This window comes from Cyprinodon tularosa, unplaced genomic scaffold (genome assembly GCF_016077235.1).
Source record: "Cyprinodon tularosa strain WSP-4 unplaced genomic scaffold, ASM1607723v1 ctg124, whole genome shotgun sequence".
In the NCBI taxonomy this organism is placed as follows: Eukaryota; Metazoa; Chordata; class Actinopteri; order Cyprinodontiformes; family Cyprinodontidae; genus Cyprinodon; species Cyprinodon tularosa.
This window is the reverse complement of record NW_024038048.1, coordinates 1,121,205-1,143,314: the sequence shown is the minus strand read 5'-3', so window position 1 is coordinate 1,143,314 and position 22,110 is coordinate 1,121,205. Positions and strand designations below refer to the sequence as shown.

At 40.2% G+C, this 22,110-nt stretch overlaps 1 protein-coding gene across 2 annotated transcripts in view; it reads right to left on the bottom strand.

Moving 5' to 3' along the window:
* Positions 1-22,110, bottom strand: part of slc9a1a (solute carrier family 9 member A1a) — a 40,791-nt gene that overhangs the window by 5,295 nt on the left and 13,386 nt on the right. For both annotated transcript variants that reach the window (XM_038276342.1, XM_038276343.1), the window contains exons 2-11: positions 18,847-19,310; positions 17,436-17,686; positions 13,705-13,922; positions 9,360-9,562; positions 6,399-6,488; positions 4,546-4,616; positions 2,848-3,024; positions 2,107-2,236; positions 1,867-1,968; positions 1,204-1,285 (exon numbers count right to left, since the gene is read on the bottom strand). In XM_038276342.1, the coding sequence (XP_038132270.1) occupies positions 1,204-1,285; positions 1,867-1,968; positions 2,107-2,236; positions 2,848-3,024; positions 4,546-4,616; positions 6,399-6,488; positions 9,360-9,562; positions 13,705-13,922; positions 17,436-17,686; positions 18,847-19,310 (1,788 nt within the window). The remainder of the gene's footprint in view (positions 1-1,203; positions 1,286-1,866; positions 1,969-2,106; positions 2,237-2,847; positions 3,025-4,545; positions 4,617-6,398; positions 6,489-9,359; positions 9,563-13,704; positions 13,923-17,435; positions 17,687-18,846; positions 19,311-22,110) is intronic.

Genomic DNA, 22,110 nt, shown 5'->3' with positions numbered 1-22,110 from the left:
GCCATTTGCCTTGCTGCTGGTACGACTGGATTCTCCACTGAGGCACAAAGTATTTGTATTGTTTTATTTGACTAGAGCTGGAAGGCGCCACGTCAAACTGGGACATGGATTAAACATCTTTAACAATTTCAGCAGAGGGAATTAAAAGGTGCCCTACAGTTTTCACATTATTAGTTCTGCTGAATATGGACTTAAGAAAACACAATGAACCAACACCAGCAGATAACTTGGCTCAGAAATCTTCCGGGCTAATTCTAAATTAACCTGAGGGAAAGAGAGTTCTGAGCCTTTTAACCATTTAAAACGTTAACCTGACTGTTATCTGATGAGGGAACTTTGGACCAGTAAGCACTACCAGTTCATCCTCTTCAGGCAAGCCACTGCTCTTACCCCTTGCTCACACTGGCTACGGTGCAGTTACCGAGCCGACGGAGACCGCAACTCCCGCACACCCCCTTTCACACCGCCCTTTTGACTACGGTGCGGTGCGGCTCTGCGGCTCAGGCAACAGGTCCGGAGATTTAACAGAAGTTCACTTGAGTTCACGTAACTTCACGCGATAACACGGCCCAAATAAAGGATTTTTGCGAGAGCTTGTTGCAGAGGGCTCCGGCACGCCGCAAGGATAGCTTTCTTGCGGAATTTTCTGCAGCGCCGGAGTGTCTCGGTAACCGCAGCCGGACAGCTCAGCCGGTGAGAGAGGTTTACGTCTTTTTAATGACTTGGAATCACTGCGGCGCCGCACCCACCGCACCGCAACGGTAAGACCGGAGTCGGTGTGAGCCTGGGGTTAGATAGATCAGCAGCTGTGACTCCAGCTACAGGCCCTTTGAAACGAGCTTTGCTTCACAATCATCTCAAGGCTATTGCTTCTTGTTTGTGCATAATTATAAACAGCAGTGTTTCCATTACTAAAATTTCCTTTGATAAGTTTGGATGCAGCTCCCTGATCAGCAAACTTTCTTAGCAGTAAGCTTACAGGACTTTACATTTTGAATTGACATAATTTAGGTAAACAGTGATATTCAAATTTACTGAGATGCATTTTTGAGGATTTTGAATTAACTAACTTAATTAAATACAATATCAGATCCATCTGGTGAGGTACAAGGTGGGTTTGCGGCTTTGGTTTAAAGAGAGACCATCCAGTATCTGGTGGGATTCCGTTTCTGTGTTTAGCTGATGTGTTTATGCATATTTTACCCGAGGCTAGTCTGGCTCTTCTCATAGTCGGGGAGTCCTGAGTACGAGCAGGCACAGTCAGGTGGTTGGCCATCTCTTTTATCTGCAAAGGCAAAGAAAAGAATCTGATTTATAAAGTCCTAAACATCTGCATCAGTGTAACATTAAGCTTATATAATACGAACATATTAGACAAATCTATTCATCTGATTCGTCCCGCTCTCAGAGTTCAGTGCCTGACCAACAAGCAATCAATATCTTTATAAAGCAGAATTGAAGTGTCGTTTTATGCTACTGGAGCCTCCAGAAATCCTGAGCAGTCCTCAGCGACTTCTGCTGCATTTAATTTATCCTAAGAAGGATTGCATTTCTTTTCACAATTCCAAGCTAATGAAACAGAAGAAAATGAATGATCATCGTTGGAGAATAAATTAGTTCCTCTTGGAGCCAGAAAAGAAAAAGAAAAAAAAATTGTTAACTCAAGGCTGACTAATTGACACATTAATCCTGTTTTTTTTCTTTTTAGTTTCTGGTTTGAAGCCTGAATTTTGTGGTGATGCTCTCAAACTGACTTTTTGCTTCATGACTGTGTGCGTTGCTTTGCCTTTTTACACAGTTTGCACATTTTACTCTTTGTTTATCAAACAGGAGACACTATAATTCATGAGATGATGTGTCACATACCTTCCTGTCCAGCTCAATCCTCATTTGCTTTTTTAGGATCAGGTCTTTAATTCCCTCCTCCTCAGGATCACCCACCAGAGTATGTCTGTTGTAGGAGTGCAACTGAGAAACAGAAGCATAAAAACATCAATATTGCATGTTTAGAGGACATTTGGCAACAAATGACTAACAGATAAGGAAGCGATTAAAAAAAGCAGCACTCTACATAAAAACAAAAGCCTGTGTGATGAGGATTTTTACCCTCTGCCGTGTCCTCTGAAGGTTGGTCCTGAGGATTTTCCTGATTTCTTCCTCTCGGCCTTTGGACAGCTGTGGTAGAGCTCTCTCTTTGGGCTTCAGCGGAGCAGCCTGGTTCTTGGGTTGAATGTTTCTAATAGGAAAAACATTGAGAGATGTTGGATTGTTGGCTGGTGTAAAAAGAAGAGAGCATGCACACACTGCAAGTTATCTTGTTTGTTTTCAATAAAAAGGTCACTGAGCTGAGATGGTCGGTTATAGACATGAAGAAATCTACCTCATTATGAAACATGAATGATACCTGAGTAATACCACTGAGCAGTGCTGCGCTTATCAACAAAAATACTAATGCAAAAGCAAATTTTATACAATTCTACTAATGCATCAATCTTAGTTGATTTTCTGTTTTAAATGCAGTTTATGCAGTAAATGGAAGATTTAGTGTGAAAAATGATCAATCTAAATCAAGAGAATAATTACTCTGCAAACAAGACAGAAAAGCAGTTCACTGAACCACGACAGAGAAACTCAGTAAAATAGATCAAATCTGTCAACACTGCTCAGTAAATTGGATTTTATGTAATTTGTTTCATTTGAAACTTTAGATCTTTTTGTTTGCCATTTAAGTTTCAACAAAATCTACAAAAAACTGTTTTCTTCTCTAAATTCAAATCACAGCTATCATCTTCTAGTGATTCTGAAGAATTTGCATCTTCATTTAAATCAATAGAGGGTAGCACTCACTGCATGGAAACTGTGGACGGCATGGCAGAAGCCAGCTTGGATCCTCCTCCACTCTCCACCATCTGAATAGCCTGCTTCATCTCCATCTTGTGGTAGAAGGCGATGAGCTGGGGCTCCTTGGAGCGCTCGCCTACAATCAGGAACCCCTTCACGTATTTCTTGTTAAAGCGGTTCAACCTGAGAACAGAGCAACAGTGACAAATAAACTACAACATACGACATTTTTTTTTGTTTTGTTTATAGGGCTTGGGCGTCATGACGTAATTACTTTGCGTGGCCGCCATCTTGATGGCCTCTTCTACCGCGGCTCAGACTACTGCCTATGACTACCGCGTACTGTACTCCTTCTCAGCCGTGTTTTAATTTGATTAATTTCACCTTAACTTGATTTCAACCATGGTAAACCGTTGCTGTATTGTGGGCTGTAACAGCGCAACACATGATCGCCATGGGAAAAACATGGAAAATGGGTTAACTTTCCACCGCTTTCCTGCCTGGAGGCGCAACCACGGAGACCAAGTGTCAGAGATAAAGAGTCGTCGGCTAGTTTGGATCGCGGCTGTAAGACGAGCGAACATAACTTTCCAGAGTATTCCAATGTCATTGAGAGTGTGTTCACTGCATTTTCATTCTGGTAAGTTAAAGATGCACGGTTTTATTTTATAGTCTACATTGTTTCTTTCCTTCAAAGTTGGGATCTTTTACGGGAAAATAATAAAAACGGCAGCAGGAAAAGGCTCAAATACGTGAGAAACCTGGAGGGTTTGGGGAGGGTTGGCAGTTACATTACTAACTACACCTTTGAAAAACATAGCAGCTAGTTAAAAGTACATTACACGCGTGAGTGGTTGTTAGCACTAACGGTTAGCAATCACTAATCTAGCAGGTTCCAGAGCCCGTCTGAGCACAGCTTACCTTTGTACGGGTTACTGTGTTCCCACTGTTTACTGGCTTTATGATCTGCAGCTCCTGAACCCATCCATTCGTGAACTGCATATGAGACTCCAAGGACTTGTAGCTTGGGAACTGTTTTGAAGTATAGGCTCTCACTCATCGGTGCTCCACTTATTGTTTGGAACTTCATATGGATCCAAATGATTAATAATGCTGATTTTGTCAACATACCAGTCTCTGGCTTCTCTATTTAATGTGTCCCGGTAAATTCCAGATCCTTTTCGGGATTTTAACATCTTTTTTCTCTCTACTTCTATCTCTCTACTTGTATCAGAGCTATGTTTACGTTCCCGTAGCCCTCAATATGGCCGCCAAGTCCCACAATGCAACGCGGATCCCAAGCCCTATTTCTAGCTTATTCTTGTGAAAGAATTCCATTTGTTTACATTTGTAAAAATACTAAAATCCCCAGCAAATTCATAAGGGTTAAAATGCACACAAATGTAGACGTTTTGAACTGTCAGCTCGTTTTTTAGCGCAATGCCTAAACCCATTTATTCATCTCCTGCTCCTTCCTTCCATTGGGATCTAAAGTAAAACCAGAGACTGACTCGTGGCTCCGAGGGAGGAGTCAATGAAAAGTACTGGGGCTCTTGGACCATTTAATTAAAGCATTCAGATTCTAACTAAATTAGGGATGGGAATTTTTCAATAAAAATAGTCACAGCGTTAGTGACTTTGTTTAGTTTGTAGGAACTAAAGCATCAAGACATCCTACAGCTCAGCCTCAGTTGATATACATACTTGTCCTTCCAGTGATGATGTCCATAGTGCCCACAGATATCCTCAATCCCAGTCAGCAGGTGGTCAAGGAACTGCAGATTGGAATCAGAGATGTTAGAAATAGGATACCTGCCCTTCTTTAGTAAGGCCCTGTCTGTACTGTCAAAGTCAAATTAGTCATTATTAACAACAAGGTTATGTTTACCACAGATGTGGAGAGTGAAGGAGAATTAAACAGGTTAGAAACCAACAACCTTTGTCGTTTATTGCCCTTTTACCACAGAAATAAACAAATCAGAGCAGAAATATGTAGCAGCCTTGTAGAAACATAGATTCACTGAAAGAATCCTCTTATTGGTCAAGGGGTTGACTCTGTATCTCACAACAGGAGGAGTAAACCTGCTTTCTGCAAGTTTGCTGTGGTTTAGTTTGTTCTGGGAATGTGACAGCACAAGATTTCATGGAAGAATCTCAACGGAGATCAAGATGGAGATTTTTATTACTTTAAATTCATATAATAACACATTTTAATTAAACGAACAAACTCTAATGTTTAAGAAGGATTATATTAAACAGGCTTTAAGAGGTTACACAGTAATACCTGAGGTTGTCTTCATTAATTTTCACATCGATTGTCATACTGGTTCTATAGCTAACAACTCCTGTCTGTTTCTACTTATGTAATCGACTTGTTAAGTATTGCGATGATGTTAAATAATCCCTGAGACTTCAGCACAGACCAATCTTTACTCAGCTGCATCCTGTGGGTTTTGGGTTGCCATCTCTATCAGTACAAACACCATCTCTGGTAACATCAGCTTCAACAACAGCAGATGATGAGCTTTAAAATAGAACAGATGAGAGGATTTGGACAGCTGCTGCAGCGGCCAGATGATTGATTGGAGCAGCAGCAGCATTTCTTTTTAGAGAAACGGAGAAACTAAGAACTGCATTATTATTTAGACAGCAGCTGACCCATAGATCGGCCCCGGCGTTCTGGCTATCAGTCTGAAGTTTGACGGCTGCTGTTGCTATAGTAACATGTCATTAAGTGGAAGCAATGCTCTTATGCATTGGCAGAGAAAAATATTTATATGACAGCCCCATATGCAGTGGGGGTGAAAAGTCATCTGCCACAGAAGTACTGATCTGCAGAGTTAAAGCAGATCAACATAGCAACATACTTTACTACCAAACTAATATTCCTACTCTTTCATAATGTTTCCAATGTACATTGTATGAAAAGCACAACTACAAAATAAATAAAACAGCCAGGATAAACAAGCATGAAATACATGTATCAAATGTGTGAACAGATGCACCAGTAGCTTACATTGTTTTCTGTATATAATAGGTGAGTAAATAAAGAGTTATTAGAAGCCTGGATGGGAGTCTGTTTAATTTCTTTTCCACAGTGTCGGGTCTGTGCTGTTCTCTCCTGCCTCTAAGCACTGCTGTTTTACATTGAAGTACCCATTAAGGCTGTCTGCTTCTCCTGCCTGGAGCACTGGTGACTCATCACTAAGCCCTTAGAGTGACACAGTGGGCATGTGTGGGCTGTGGGTGTGCAGACATGTTACAGCCACTGAAGACCACTGTGCTCAGAAGCAACAAGTACACAAAGCTGATGGGCCGACATAATAATTGTTGCAAAAATCTAAAGTGATTTTTTAGGCACATGTATGAAGTACCGCCACCCAGCCACTAGGTGGAGGCAAGGTTCAGCATTTGACCTCAGAGCTCTGAGAAAGAGGGTTGATCAACTTGTTATCTTGTAATGAATTCCTCTGATGACCCACTATCAGTGGAAACACTTCAATGTCAGCCACGGAGTTATGGGCCCTTCACATGAACCGCCTCTTAATGGCTCCTACCTGAGTGTGGATCTCCTCGTTGATGGAGCGCTTAGCCTCTTGTTTCTTCTTCACTGCTAACAGCTCCACCAGGGGCTTAATGGTCATACCCTTAAAGGGGGATGAGAAGAAAGAAGCATTATTCACTTGAAACACCCTGTTAGCTTTTACCAAGAAAGAAATAGGTTGCTACAATCATGGTTGGACCATTGTGACCTGTAAGCGTCTGTTTAATATATTTATTTTTGAGGGCAATTATTCGTGTCACTAACTCACTTTATTGAAGGAGAGATGCCAATAGAAATCAGTCTGTGACCAAATTATTCTACACTCTACACTTGCTAAAACAACAACAAATGCCCCTTTCCCACAGGAGGTTCCCATCTCTGATGGGAACAAATTAAGTTTGTGAGGCAGTAGAGAGAATGACAAGCCTTGGATTTTGCAGGACAGAGATACCAAAAATATGACGGACCATGAAGGGTTGAAAACTGAAAACTGTGTGTGAAATCATGAGTCTCGCCTTGGCATGCAATGTTACATGTTTAAAGGGTTCCTATTAGAAAGTAAATATTATGACTGTGCTATTTATAAATCATAAACCATGCCTGGGGGTTGAAAGAAACAAAAAAAAGGACATCTGTTTTCAACATGACATGCAGGCAGGATGTGCTCGATCTAATAACCTAATCAGCTGACTAGAAACAAAATCAGTAGTTAAGATGCAAATAAATTTCCCCAAAGACACAAAGCCAAACCACCATGAAACAGCTCATGTAATTTTCCATAAAGAAAAAACAAATCCTCCAGGAGGTGGCGCTTGAGACCATTACTTTGATCATCGGTGAGTCTATAGAAAAATAACAGGTTTGATGATGGCGGGTGGAAGAAGGACACACTATGTGTGTGGAAGGTATTTAAAGTTAGTGATTCTCTAGATCATTAATTAATTTCAGATAAAGGGCAGATTAGACTTCTGCAACCATACACATCAAATCTCGCTTGGGTCTGGTTGCGAACCAGTTTTGCTGTTATGCTTCTGCACCGTCGGCCTCGAATTTCTAGGGATGAACAGCAGTTTCCCGCCAAAGCACTAAGGGGAGCCTATTCGAGAACTTGTGAGAACTTCGGCGGAGCCGGCGGGAGTGTTTATCTTCCAAAGCAGCAATGGCGCGTCTGCAAGATGTCACAGAGATGGATCTAGAGTTGCTAGACATTGAAGAGGAACAGGTTTTGTAAATGGAGTTGGCAAAAAGACCGACTTTCGTTGTAGTTGTCCTTTGTAGTTGTTCCTCGGTTTTTAAAAATGACGAGCCCCGGCACCGAATCGAGAAGGACGACCACACAGACAGCCCGACAGGCATACCAAGGACCAATCACAGCCACGTTTTGTCTGCGCACTTCAGCTTGAGGTCTGCGCAGGTTAGCGACCGTCCGACGCGTAGTCAGGATTTTTTTGAGACAGATTTGACAGTTGCACAGGCTATGCGTCAGAAGCATACATTGGCCTTAAAGCTGGATTAATCATAAAGCCTTTTATTTCTACAAAGGAAAGTCTTCCACCAATGCAGATCCACTGTTCAAGCAGACTGCCATCAAATAAAGCTTGGCGGGAAAAATCACCTGATGAGAGAACCTACGGCAGCACAGTTAGTCTTTCATCCATGCCGCATTCAAAGACTCTGGCAGTCTTTTGAAAATTTCCCATAAAGAAGTCTAGTTGTAACAGAGAATGCCCACAGGGATTACAGTTTAAAGTTAATAACTACACTAAACAAGAAGGGTGTGTTGTTGTTCTAGTAAATTGGGTGTTCCAGCCTTCCTCAGAAACATCCAACAACAGTGTCCATGAGTTCTGTACTAGTGCACCCATTGTACATATAAAGCAATAACCATTAGTGCCTCTGCTTGTTTATATCGAACCAAAACAATATCAAATGCAATATTTAGACCCTGCCTTTCTGACAAAAAAATAATTACTGTTTAAATGAATATAACAGAACTAAAAAGTCATGTTTGTGTCTATAGTCGTAGTTAACAAGGGAATAATTAGCAATTCCCTCTGCTTTCTTTAAGTGTAACTAGACAGACAATTAGGGTTGACTACATTCCTAGAACTAACAAACCATATCAACCCTGATACAAGATGTTGCTACTGCTAGTAGAAAAAAACCCGCATTTTTCTCAGAGATTTGCCTTTTTCTCTTTCACAGCCTGATATCCCCTCTAGTCCTAGTATGAAGAGTGAAATGAGTGCTATGCTGATGTGAGACATGTTCAAGAGCAAAACCAGGAGTCCCGTCCAAACTGCCTTGGATTAATACGGAGGGAAGGATGTGTCTGTGTATCCTCGCTCCTGTCTGCAGCTAAAGCCTGGAGCAGATCATTCTGTTACTGAAAGAGATCAAGTCCGCTGTCTGTCTCACTATAATGGCACAAAGCTGAAGAGAGCATATTGCAGCTTTCTTAATAAGAACCGTCAACTGCAATACAAGCAGACAAATAAAGTGTTTCTATTATTTTGATAATTACAGAAATCAGCGAAAAAACACAGGAAAGGAATACCGTCTACAGTATGTAATTAAGACTGATGGCAGATTCAGCAACAAAAACGGTCTAACCTAAACATAGCTTCTAAGCAAGTTGCCATGAAAAATAAAAAAAAACATTAACAGAGGTTTCTAAACAAAATTAAGATCTAAACTTTGACCACCTGATCACCTGTAAACGTGGCCTCAGAGTTTAAGACGTGTTTTATAGCAGGAATAAAATGGTTGCAACAGCTCTGAGCATCACCAGGTACAAATATGACGGTCACAGGCGCAAGTTAAAATTCAAAGTAGATGAAAATATGGAAATGCATTACACCAAAACCAATATGTCTGCTGTTCACCAACACAGGGGATTGCAGGCAAGCCATTATCTGGCTACTAGTGCGAATTAGTAGAAGTTTGATTGAGTTGATGAAATCATTATCTCTACCTGAACAAAGACGGTGAAGAAAACCACTGTGATGATGGCAGTCAGGAAGATGTTTCTCATCTTAAAATGATCTTCGTCCAACAGAAAGCCCAGGGAAAAGGCGATGGCACCTCGCAGCCCACCATAGGCTATAATGAACTGATCCTTGGTGGTCAGTTTGACGATGCGGAACTTGTTGATTACAAACGTAAGACCCACCACACCTGAAAGAGAGAAGGCACGTAAATATAACATTGTTTTAATTTTGAATATGTGAGCTTTAGATTCCATAAAGTACTACAGAGCAGACTTTTTAAAAGTAATTTAACCTTGTAAAATTACTTTAGCACTTTAGAGCTATTTTGATCTTATGTTCTTTGTGTAATGCATGTGGAGAACTGTTTAATAATGCTTAAGGTATAGTTAGTATAATATAATTATTTCCTTGTAGTTTGCGTAAAAGGATGTTGGAGCTAATCGAGTCAAGTGTGGTATAAAGAGTGACTCCGGTTCATGCCAGCTGTTATGTTAAGTTTAATTAATAGCGCATATATTCACCTGAGAACTGCTGATGTCTTTGTTACAGACCCTGGTTGTGTGCACTGAAGTGTATATGACAATAAAGTAGTGATTCTAAATCTATTTTTTTGTTTTATTGTATTTTAAATAGGCCTATAGGCTCATAGGTCTTTTGTTCAAAAGTAATTCCAGCGGCCCTGCAAGACATCCCCCTGAGACCTCAGGATCAAACCTGGTGGAAGTATGTGCATGCAAAGGACACTTTCCTTCAGTAAGGGAAGGGAAAACAGTCAAAGCTGATAGGAGGATGAAAAAAAGTTAAATGCATGAAATACTAAAACAAACAAAACATTTTTAGAGGCTGCAAAAGATTCGAAAAAGGGCAGAGGTCAAACTGAGGCAGCAACCATGGAATAGTTTAAAGCACATCAAAGCGAATTAATGTCCGAAAAAGAAAAAATATTAACTTTAATACAGATTGTATAACTTATGTCTGACAGACCTGAACAATTTTGCATTTCTAAATTCTGAAAAATTATGCATTACAGCAAATCATTTTCTACTTGAGTAGAAGTAGGAAAATATTGCTGCGAGGCTCATCGTCTATCCACTAACCCTAACTTCTTAACCCAAATGACGTAAATGATGTAACCACGCAGACAAGGCTGTAACTACCATTCAAGATAACGAGGTCATGTCCTCTGTATTTTTTTTATTATATTTTTCTTAAATTGTGAAATTAACTAAAAACAAATTACACTGAAACTGAATTTGGGGCGATGATCTAGGTCTCCCACAAAATTGCCAGGTTTTATATTTTAAGATGAACACGAATATCTAAAAAAAAAGTTGCTAGGGGGTTTGGGCATTTGTGCTGCGCTTCCTCCTCAACACGCACTATCGCTATGGTAACTGACATACACAGGCTACAGACGTCGTTAGCGAGTCCATCAGTAATGGCAGTGTCTGGAAGAGGAGCACATTTAGCAACAAACGCAGGTGGAGGGCAGTTTAAGGTGTAGATAACGAAGAAAAAAAAAAAACATTTTCATGAGGAAATATTTCTGCCCAGCGAGCCACTCAGACTGCAAAGGAACATCTAACCAAAGTTTATTTAACTCTTTCTGTACAGGTCATCAGTCAATTTTAAGCAGTTGAATCAACATTCATAATGCAATTGATATGTTACCGACGTCTTGAACTGAAAATAAAACGTTTATTCAGCCTTGATTTCTAAATGTTGGACGTTGAACTATTTTATATTTTTGCAAAAAGCAGCAAGATGTCAGAGAGCACATCGTGTTGGACAGTAAGTTATGCTCAAAAACAAAATAAAACAACCGGTTAATTTTCAATATGATTATTTACTGTGGTAACTTGCCCTTACTTCATAACGGTCCATCAAAACACCTCAGAATGCCCCATATTTTTTGACTCCTATATATACATATTCCCTTAAATGTGCATATTTTATCTTGTTTATTTAATATTTTTGCTTTAACTTATTTATAGCTATCCTATTTTTTACTATGTCATACTTCAACATTGGTCTGCTCTGGAACCTGAAAAACTAATTTCATTTAATTTCATGCTAACGTAATGAAATGACTAATAAAACTTGAAATATGATGCATATTGTTTAATTTCATTTCTATCATTTTAGTATTTTACTGTGACGATTTTCTTCACTAAAGGGAAAACAGGATAGAGAGGAAAAGGCTGAGTCAAACCAAGTTCCTCTTTGGGCTGAGCAACAAGAGGAGCAGTGAGGAGAGAGATAGAGGGTGAGCATGTACTACAGAAGGAAGTTATAGCGCCAGAACTGTACACTCACCGGCCACTTTATTAGGTACACCTGTCAAACTGCTCGTTAACACTTAATTTCTAAGCAGCCAATCACATGGCGGCAACTCAGTGCATCTAGGCATGTAGACATGGTCAAGACAATCTCCTGCAGTTCAAACCGAGCATCAGTATGGGGAAGAAAGGTGATTTGAGTGACTTTGAACGTGGCATGATTGTTGGTGCCAGAAGGGCTGGTCTGAGTATTTCAGAAACTGCTGATCTACTGGGATTTTCACGCACAACCATCTCTAGGGTTTACAGAGAATGGTCCGAAAAAGAAAAAACATCAAGTGAGCGGCAGTTCTGTGGGCGGAAAAGCCTTGTTGATGCCAGAGGTCAGAGGAGAATGGCCAGACTGGTTCGAGCTGATAGAAGGGCAACAGTGACTCAAATAACCACCCGTTACAACCAAGGTGGGCAGAAGAGCATCTCTGAACGCACAGTACGTCGAACTTTGAGGCAGATGGGCTACAGCAGCAGAAGACCACACCGGGTGCCACTCCTTTCAGCTAAGAACAGGAAACTGAGGCTACAATTTTCACAAGCTCATAGAAATTGGACAATAGAAGATTGGAAAAACGTTGCCTGGTCTGATGAGTCTCGATTTCTGCTGCGACATTCGGATGGTAGGGTCAGAACTTGGCGTCTACGACATGAAAGCATGGATCCATCCTGCCTTGTATCAACGGTTCAGGCTGGTGGTGGTGGTGTCATGGTGTGGGGAATATTTTCTTGGCACACTTTGGGCCCCTTGGTACCAATTGAGCATCGTTGCAACGCCACAGCCTACCTGAGTATTGTTGCTGACCATGTCCATCCCTTTATGACCACAATGTACCCAACTTCTGATGGCTACTTTAAGCAGGATAATGCGCCATGTCATAAAGCTGGAATCATCTCAGACTGGTTTCTTGAACATGACAATGAGTTCACTGTACTCAAATGGCCTTCACAATCACCAGATCTCAATCCAATAGAGCATCTTTGGGATGTGGTGGAACGGGAGATTCGCATCATGGATGTGCAGCCGACAAATCTGTGGCAACTGTGTGATGCCATCATGTCAATATGGACCAAACTCCCTGAGGAATGCTTCCAGCACCTTGTTGAATCTATGCCACGAAGAACTGAGACAGTTCTGAAGGCAAAAGGGGGTCCAACCCGTTGCTAGCATGGGGTACCTAATAAAGTGGCCGGTGAGTGTATGTGTTTATTGCATGATACGTGAAGTGTTCTGTATGATTATAAAAAATATGTTCAAAAGTTGGCTTTCCAAAACAAGAGTGAACAGATTAGGGACTATTATCAACATAATAGTGTATTGGGGTCTGGGTGTTTATTTTAAATACTGCGGTAAATATGAAGCAACTTATTTCAATTATACTGGAAAGTCTTTTGTGACACATTTCTAACCGCTTAGATAGAAGCTTCAAAAGAAAGATGACATAAATATCAAGTTTAAAAGTTTATAGTGCCTGGAATGTCTGGTAAGGAAAAGAGAACAGAGAAATGCACCGACTAGTCTTAATGATGTTGCCCTGTACTTTTTGGGCCCTTCGTACGGCCCTGCATGCAGACTACGGGATTAGAAAATGTTTTTAGTGTTGATCTTTAACTACAGGAAGATTTGATGTGAGTCCAGTATAAGATCTTGGATCAAAGTACTACTAAACTCATTAAGAGAAAAAACAAAAATTCTAATTTTTCTAATAATAAAAATATATTAAGAGTGGGATCAATCACATTATAAGGAAATGTAATCTAATGAAATAAAAGAATTCCTGTGGGTGTTTTTTTTTTTTTTTTTTAAACACAGTGCCAGCTGTCTAGAAAAAAATTCAAAAGACATGAGCTGAGAGGTAAAATCTCCGGTCACTTTTCAGGGAATTAAAACCGTCCTAATCATTCAAAGCAATACTATTGAAATAAAAAAAACAAACACAACTAAATATTTCTGTTCAGGGAAGACATGACAAAACAAAAAAGAAACTTTGGAGCTGACCTATGACTCGAGAGACCAGACACAGGATGACAGTTGCTGTCACAAACACCCAATTCCATTCATGGGGTCCTTCCACTGTGGCCACACCAAGAAAGATGAAGATCAGCGTCTCGCTGACGCTGCTCCACATTTTCAGGAAGTACTTGATGGTGGTGTGGGACTTGTGAGAAATATTAGCCTCTACGTAGGGTCGCATCACCGCTCCACACGCTATGAGCCTGAGAAGGAGAGAAACAAAAAGGAAGCCTCAAGATAAAATCGTGCATTCCAGTACTTTGGATGGTTTAAATGTTTTCTCTAAATAAGGTCACTGCAGGGCAAGCATTTCAAAAGAAATTTAGAAGGAAGTGATATTTGTCTGCAGAGGGCCAATATTACAAAGCTTGCATGTTAACCCTAAAATGCTGCAGTCTTCCTTGTCTGGTTAACACACTTCTGCATCAGCCCACAGTCATACAAGGACTGCATGTCAAAAATCTGAAGGCCAAAAGAAACAGCCACATAACTTTCCCATAAGCTGCTGCAGCTGTTAAAACATTTACTGCAGTTCCTTCTTATGAATATTGGTTTTACTTTCAAGGATTTATATAGATAAAAAAACATGAAATCAAGTACAGTAATGCATTTAATACCTCTTTTATCAACCGTGATATAAAAAAGTCGGATTGGGATTTTCTTATTACCGTATTTTCACGACTATAAGGCGCACTTAAACGTCTTTTTTTTTCCTCAAAATGTGCGGTGCGCCCTATGGTGCGGTGCGCCCTATGTGTGTTGTAACTGCGACTTTTGAGACCACCTCATTGAGGAGATGATGAAAGAGTGGCTGAATGTAAGGAGACCAGGTGTTTTTTTTCCACCCCTCACCATCGCTGTTAATATGTAACTCCATGCGTGCCCATCTCACAGCTGATGTGAAAAACATGGGGAAACAAATTAACGCTGTGCTCGCTGTTCAACCGCTCGACATCAGTGTGAACCGGACCAAGCAGGTGCAGCAGAAGCAGCGAGTTTACATGCAAAGTCGATGGTTGACGCGCGTATAGGCACAGCAAAAGGTCCCGCAGCGCGTTTTGGTGCAGCACGTCGGGAGCGTTTAAGCGCTGCTGCAGCTCAGATGGAAAAATTGAAGTTTTGCTGCTGGACGCGCCGCATCAACCAATCAGAGAAGCTGATCTGGGAGCTGGCAGCGAGACAGACAGCGCTCTGATGACATTAATGCAAATGAAAAGGCTCGGTGGATGCGTGGCTGAGGCAGGTGTATGTGAGAAGACTAGGTGGTTTTTTCCACGCATCACCATCGCTGCGTGCCCATCTCACAGCCGATGTGAAAAAAAGATGAATCAAATTAACGCTGTGCTCGCCGTTATCCCGGGGGTCTGACAAAGGAGCTTCCACCGCTCGACATCGAAGCGGCCGTTCACAGTAAGGCTGCGAGCGGCGTGGGAGCGATGGATGACAGACTGAGACCACAGTTTCATGATAAATGGAAGGCAGCGCCGTGCAAGTTACGCCACCGTTTGCGGATGGATTGTAGATGGACTGTGTCTGCTGGCTCTGTTGTTCAAGCTTTCGCAAAAGCCGGCATTATTTCTGAGGAGCTGCGCTGCACGGAAAGTGACTGACAGCGCAGAAGGGGAAACTGGCATGTCTGATTTAGCGCAGCTGTTTAATTCAGAAACAGAGGATGATGACTTTGAGGGGTTTGATTAATACTCTGTAATAAATACTTGAATAAAGCACAATCATACTCAATTTTGCTCCCGCTCTATTTTTCTACCTGAAAACTTAATTCAACACCAGCCTCTGGGCCGCAGCGCATCAGGGCTCACCTCCGCAGGTGTTTTTTCATCTAAATAATCTAAATCTTTTTAAGTGAGAAAGTCCACCTGAAAATTTAATCATTGCAGTCAGTTCATCCAGATTATTATCCTGCCTATGTTTTAAGTTAATTTATGCGTCAATAAACGAAGAAGAAGGGGAAACTGGCATGTCGGATTTAGCGCAGCTGTTTAATTCAGAAACAGAGGATGAGGACTTTGATGGGTTTGATTAATACTCTGTAATAAATACTTGAATAAAGCACAATCATACTCAGTTTTGCTCCCGCTCTATTTTTCTACCTGAAAACTTAATTCAACACCAGCCTCTGGGCCGCAGCGCATCAGGGCTCACCTCCGCAGGTGTTTTTTCATCTAAATAATCTAAATCTTTTTGAGTGAGAAAGTCCACCTGAAAATGTAATCATTGCAGACAGTTCATCCAGATTATTATCCTGCCTATGTTTTAAGTTAATTTATGCGTCAATAAACTGTATCAGAGGAGTAATCGCAGCCCTGTGTCATCAGCGATGTGTCTCTCACGGCTGGTTCCCAGGTTTGAATAATACTTTGTAATAAATACACCTTGCAGCTTTATTTGCTGTGATCAGTGGGAATAAAGTAGTTTTAATATGTTTTTAAGTGAGAAAATCCACCTGAGAGGACATGTACCTTTATATAAAAAACGCGCCCTATAGTCCGGTGCGCCTTATGTGTGTGTTAAATACAGAAATGGCACACATAACTGAGACTGCGCCTTTTAGTCCGGTGCGCCTTATGGTCGTGAAAATACGGTAGATGGAATAAGAGTGCTCTAAACACACCAAAAAGAAAGAAAAAAAATGAAATCCTTGAAGCTAGATATACATCTACTGTAGCTCCTTCAGTGTGAAGGGACATAATATATCAACACTTTCATCAGAATCTCAAACCAGGTAACTGATCACTGTATGCTGCAGGGAGTAATTAAAAGCCACTTTGAGATGTGTGGTTGCTCATAAAACCAGGCATGGTTTATGTAGCAGTAGATAGGCTAGAACAATTTCAATATTGGTTAAAGGAGCTGCCTGAAACAAGGCAAATAAAGACTAAAACAACATTTAAATATACATTTGTTGTGTATTTTGCAGTTTGGGATTTATATGATGGCTTAACATTCATAACCAAACTTACTAGAAAACGTACAATAATAGAACCAAACGTTAACAAGTCAAATTGTGAAAAGACACATAAAAAGAATGGAGCAGGCTTTTTAACCAAGTTCCAATGGGACAGATGGCCAGAGCACAGGAGAAAGATAAACTATAAGAAAAATATAAGTAACTTTTATAAGCGTAAAATTTACAAGGTGAGAAAACATTTTTCTGATTGTAGATGCGTACATAGCATTAAAAAACAAATAGATTTGGTAACAAATATAACTTCAGACAGAATAACCTTAAAAAAGGTTTGACCAGTTAAAATACTACAGTATAGTTTCACCCTCAAAATTAAAAGGAGACATGAAGCACACCTGCTGAGAGAAATGAAGGCGCCGATATCTGTGGGCATCACATGAACATTGAGAAGAAATTGCCACATCTATACTGAGTGCTGCCTTGCTTTTAGCGTTTCAAATGACAGTTTACGTCATAATGGGTCATTCATTGCTATGGTGAAATGCAGGCAGGTTGGGTATTAGTGCTTCCATGGAAATACAATCAGAGGTTTTCTTTTTTTGTCTTTGGTAGGACACCGGTCTAAACTCTAGTGAACTCTCACTACTTTTTTCCAGATTTATTTTCCCTAATCCTGAAAATTGAAGCTCAATAGTTTTCTAACTATGGCAGCTTTGTTATGCAGCAATTCCTAAGATCCGCCTTCCAGATGCACCGTTTTTCAGTGTGCCCCCGACTCTCATCTGAGACTTACGCCATGATGCCTGAAAGGTGGAACATCTCGGCTGCAAGGTAGGCCATGTAGCTGTAGACGAACACAAAAAGAGGCTCGATGACCCGTATGTGGGAGGTGAAGCGAGACGTGAAAGCAGCCAGGAACCCGAAGATTGCTCCAAACAGGACACCACCCAATGCTACAATAAGAAATGAGATGATTCCCAGAAAGCCGTCCAATACGGTCACTGAGCCAACCAACGCAAACTCCTCAAAAAGATGGTAGAGTACCTGTGGGAGAAAAGGGAGGTCAGACAGGGAGAAAAGGAAAGAATGAGAGCATGAGGCCTAAGAAAATGAACTACGAGATGACCATAAACACAGAAAATAAATTTATATATCCTTAGCTGAACTGTTGAGTTTGATAAAGTTGCACACAAAAAAATTTATGTGTTCACAAATTCACAAAGAGCTGACAAAACATCAAATACATGCTTGGATAGACATATTTGCTAGTCAGGTATTCAACTCATGTAGTCATTGTTTGTTTGGAACTAAGAAACACATAATTCAACATACCTATAGTCAGTTATAGGCCTGAGGGATAAACCCTATATATACCATTACCGACATTCACTATGATAATTAGCAACAATTTTCCAATGTCGGTAAAATAAATTAACCTAATTTTAAAGTTTTACCTGCAGCTAACACAGCCGTAAACAAAATTACATCACTTAATCCCTTGAAGCCAAGTGCATGCAGAGATGAAACTGAGTGTGCAGATAAAGTCGAGTGCACCTTTTCAGAGTTAAACGCACGGAAGACAGCAAGGATGTGCTGCCAGTGCCAAATTCTTCTGTATGCTACTCTGCTTTTTAAAAGCTCACTGGTGCTAAACAGGGAGCTCATTTATGACCTGAGGACAATGGGTTTGGTGGAATGAGAGTATCACACGGGAGGGATAACACTGGATAGTATTTAGCAGTCACAGTAAAGGTATTCAGTGTGCTGGTTGGTGTAAAAATCACCCACTTATAAGGCTTTTTGATGATGCTGTATGAATATTTACAATTTTCTAGTTAAAAGAGATATGAGTCATAATAACCTAACACCTGATGGCAATTTAAAATGGCAGGCAATGCTTTCTTATGTAGGTAAAAATATATTAAACTGCCAAAAAATAAAGCCTTTGAGCTCCAATGCAAAAATCCAAAACACTTATATTGGGGAATATAAATAACAGGAAAAAAGGACACGTATCTGATTGGCATAAATAATGGAGCTCATAGTTGAACCAAAGCATCAACAGCTAATAGAAAATAATTTTAAAGATAAACTCTTGAGGCTTTCTGACTTTATCTATACAAACATTTTAAGGCAAGGCATGGTAACCTGCTGCTGTCCCCTAAACTATGTCTTCTTTTAAAATTCAAAGCATGACCACGTACCACAGTCACAGCATCGTTCAGCAGCGATTCCCCGAACACCAGGATGTGCAACAGTTCATTTATATGAATCTCCTCAAAAACAGCGAGCACAGCAACAGGATCCACAGCTGAGATGATGGAACCAAACAGCAGGCAAGGCAGAAGTCCGATGTTTAGTACCGGGGTTTGTGGGATCAGACATATAGCAAAGAGGAGTCCTCCGACGAAGAACGCATTCCATAAAGTCCCCACAACAGCAAACATGAGGATTGTGCCGAGGTTTTCCATAAAAGGTCGGATGGGCAGGAAGTAGCCAGCATCCAGGATGATGGGGGGCAGCAGGCAATAGAAAAAGAGTTTAGAGTTTAGGACTGGAGGGACTTCTTCTCGAGCTAGCCTGATGAGGCCACCAACCAGCAGGCCCACGACTATCAGTAAGCAGCTCTCTGGAACGATGCCTGATAGACGAGGAACCAGATGAAAACCTGACAGGGAAAAGAAAAGAAGAAATTATGTACTCTATCCATTCTCTTGATTAACAGTAATGTCAGAAATAAAAAAAGAGGACTCTGAATTCATAAGGTAACAATAAATGAACACCCAATGTTAATGATAATCGGATAGGACTTCAGCAGAGACAAAGCCGTTTTGTCAGCTATAAATAAGCACTAAAATGCCAGAGTCCGTTTTTCTGACACACTATATGTGCAGAGGGGAGCTGACTAACTGTATGTGCCCTCTTCACCTGATCTTTTCCGTACATCTGCTTCTGTCTGACCCCCAGTCAGCCTCGGCAGATGACCGCTCACACTGAGCCTGGTTTTCCTCTCCACTGTCGCTACAAGCATGCTTGGTGTGAGGGATTGCTTTCGAGACAACGAGTCGATGCAATCAGCTAGTTTTCCTTAGATAGAAAACTTTGAACCAATCTGACTGATCTGTTTAAATTGTCTCTGTAATGTGTCTTGAGATGATGAGTGTTCTGAATTGGCGCCAAATACATTAACTGAATTTAATTTTTTTCTTTAAAACTACCTGGAAGTATAAATTTGTCAATAACATACAAGAAAATAAAAAAAAAGGCAGGCCTCAGTAGATTTAGCTGCTACTAATATTATGGAAACTCTGTATTATTGACTAACAAGCGGCAGTTTATGTAAAGTTAACACCTATATTAATGTTCCATGGAAAATAAATACACCAATGTTTCTTCTGAGGGATTGTCAGACATGTCAGAGCTTGCATGTTGTTTTGAAACAACTGTGAGATGGAAAATCTGTGGAAAATATCGTTATTGTATTACACATCATTATACATTCTTAAAGAAGGAAAACAAAGGCAAGAAAAAATGGTCAACATGAGAGATCTTAAAAACTATAGAGCTATTCCAAGGAAAATAATGAAACACAATCTTTTTTTGCCTTTAAGATTTTAGCCTTTATTTTTGTCTTTTTGAATAATGGGTTAATGGACACTTCTATAAGTTCCAGCAAAATGAAATATCCTCGGGCATCCCTCTGGATGGTGCGCCAGCTCCTGCATGCCTACAGAGGGTATCCAAGCAAGTTTGAACAAGAAGGATAGTTAGTCTGAACCGACGATAAGAAAAGCTGTTTTATGCATTAAAATTTTATCCTTCATAGCTATATAATGACATTCAAAGCATGGTTGAATTCACATAAAGCCTAACACAACAACTTAAAATATGTTTGCACTGTATGGTGACATCACTTCTCCAGCTGTCTCACCAGTAATGTACAAAAGGTGACAAGACTTCAAACGAACTGCAGCACACGGTTCATGTCCGGCTATATTTACTGTAAACTAATCCCACACAGGTTTGTGTCAAGTTGAAGCTGGCCGCTGTAACAAATGTCTCCACGAATCAATGACAATGAGACAAAATAGAAACAGGAATATGTGCACAGATCCATTACAACAAGATTACACTGGCAAGATTTTCCCGTTGGAATAACTGAATGCTTAATAAAAAAGTTTTTACAAGGATTTAACTAGCGTCAATAAAAAGTAAGCGCTAATATAACCTGACTTACAGCTTTTATGTTAAACTGGGTTTTGATTAAACTGCACAGTTCGTTGTTTTAAATTAGCATTCAAAGTCTCAACCTACAGTTGACCTGCAATAGCTCCTTTATACATTAGAGCTTTGGCATGTAAATAATTCTCCTGGAGCTCATCGAAACCTAATTCAGATCCAAAAGAAGGTACAGCCAAAGAAAACCCTACTGTGCAAGGTTTTGATAGAACTTTTCCCTGACACAATGTCTTGCAGCGCTAATTATTCATGAAAAATGACCTGCCTTCCAATATGTTATGGCAAAAGCTTCAAAGTTATAAAGAAATGGGCGAAAATGGGGTCTTAACAAAAAGAAGGCTTCCGCTCATCTGATACTCTTGATGAGTTTCTTTGTACCTTTGCTGCATTACCATTTCATGCTGCTTTTTGTGCCTGTAAAATAACATTTTGTATCAATTGGATATTAGAGATAATGGATTCCCCAATAACAGATTTCTTCTAACAGAATAAGAACTGGTGTTTCAGTACTTGCCTAACAGCTGTGTGATAACAACAAAAGTAGGGCTGTAACTAATGATTATTTTGCAAACCGATTAATCTATTGTTTATTTTTCTGATTAATCGATTAATAATCAGAAAGCCAAAAGTTTGTTAAAGAAGAATTTTTGCTACATTGAACCAGGTGAAACTAAAACTTTTCCACTTGAGGCGTTCTGGATAAAGCATTGACAGACGAAAAAGATTTTAATCTTAAATGGAAAATGTTTAAATATTCTGGTATAATTACTACTCTAAGTGAGTTTCTGTCAGCTAAAGCCATGTTTTAGAGTCTATACTTCAGTTAACGATTAATCGATTACCAAATTAGTTGACAATTATTTCAATATTCGGTTAATCACGTTTAATCCGATTGTTTCAGCCCTAAACGAAGGTTTTGATCTTTTTCAGAAATGCTCAGCATAGACTGATTTGACTCTGTGATCCTTGTATATAACAAAGAAGCTGTATCAGCTGACACTCGTACTGGGATCAATACTGGTATCTGTGCGTCCCTACTGAGGATCTGAATACCCAAATATTATTTAGAGTTATGTTAGTTATGTTATAAAAATGTCATTGGCATATGACAGTTTCAAAACAACACAACCTTCAGAAACTAATCAGCTTTTAGGCATTTCCCTGATCCCACACACCTGAAACAAGTGGCTGGATTAAGTGCAGTCTCAGTACTCACAGTACACCCTATG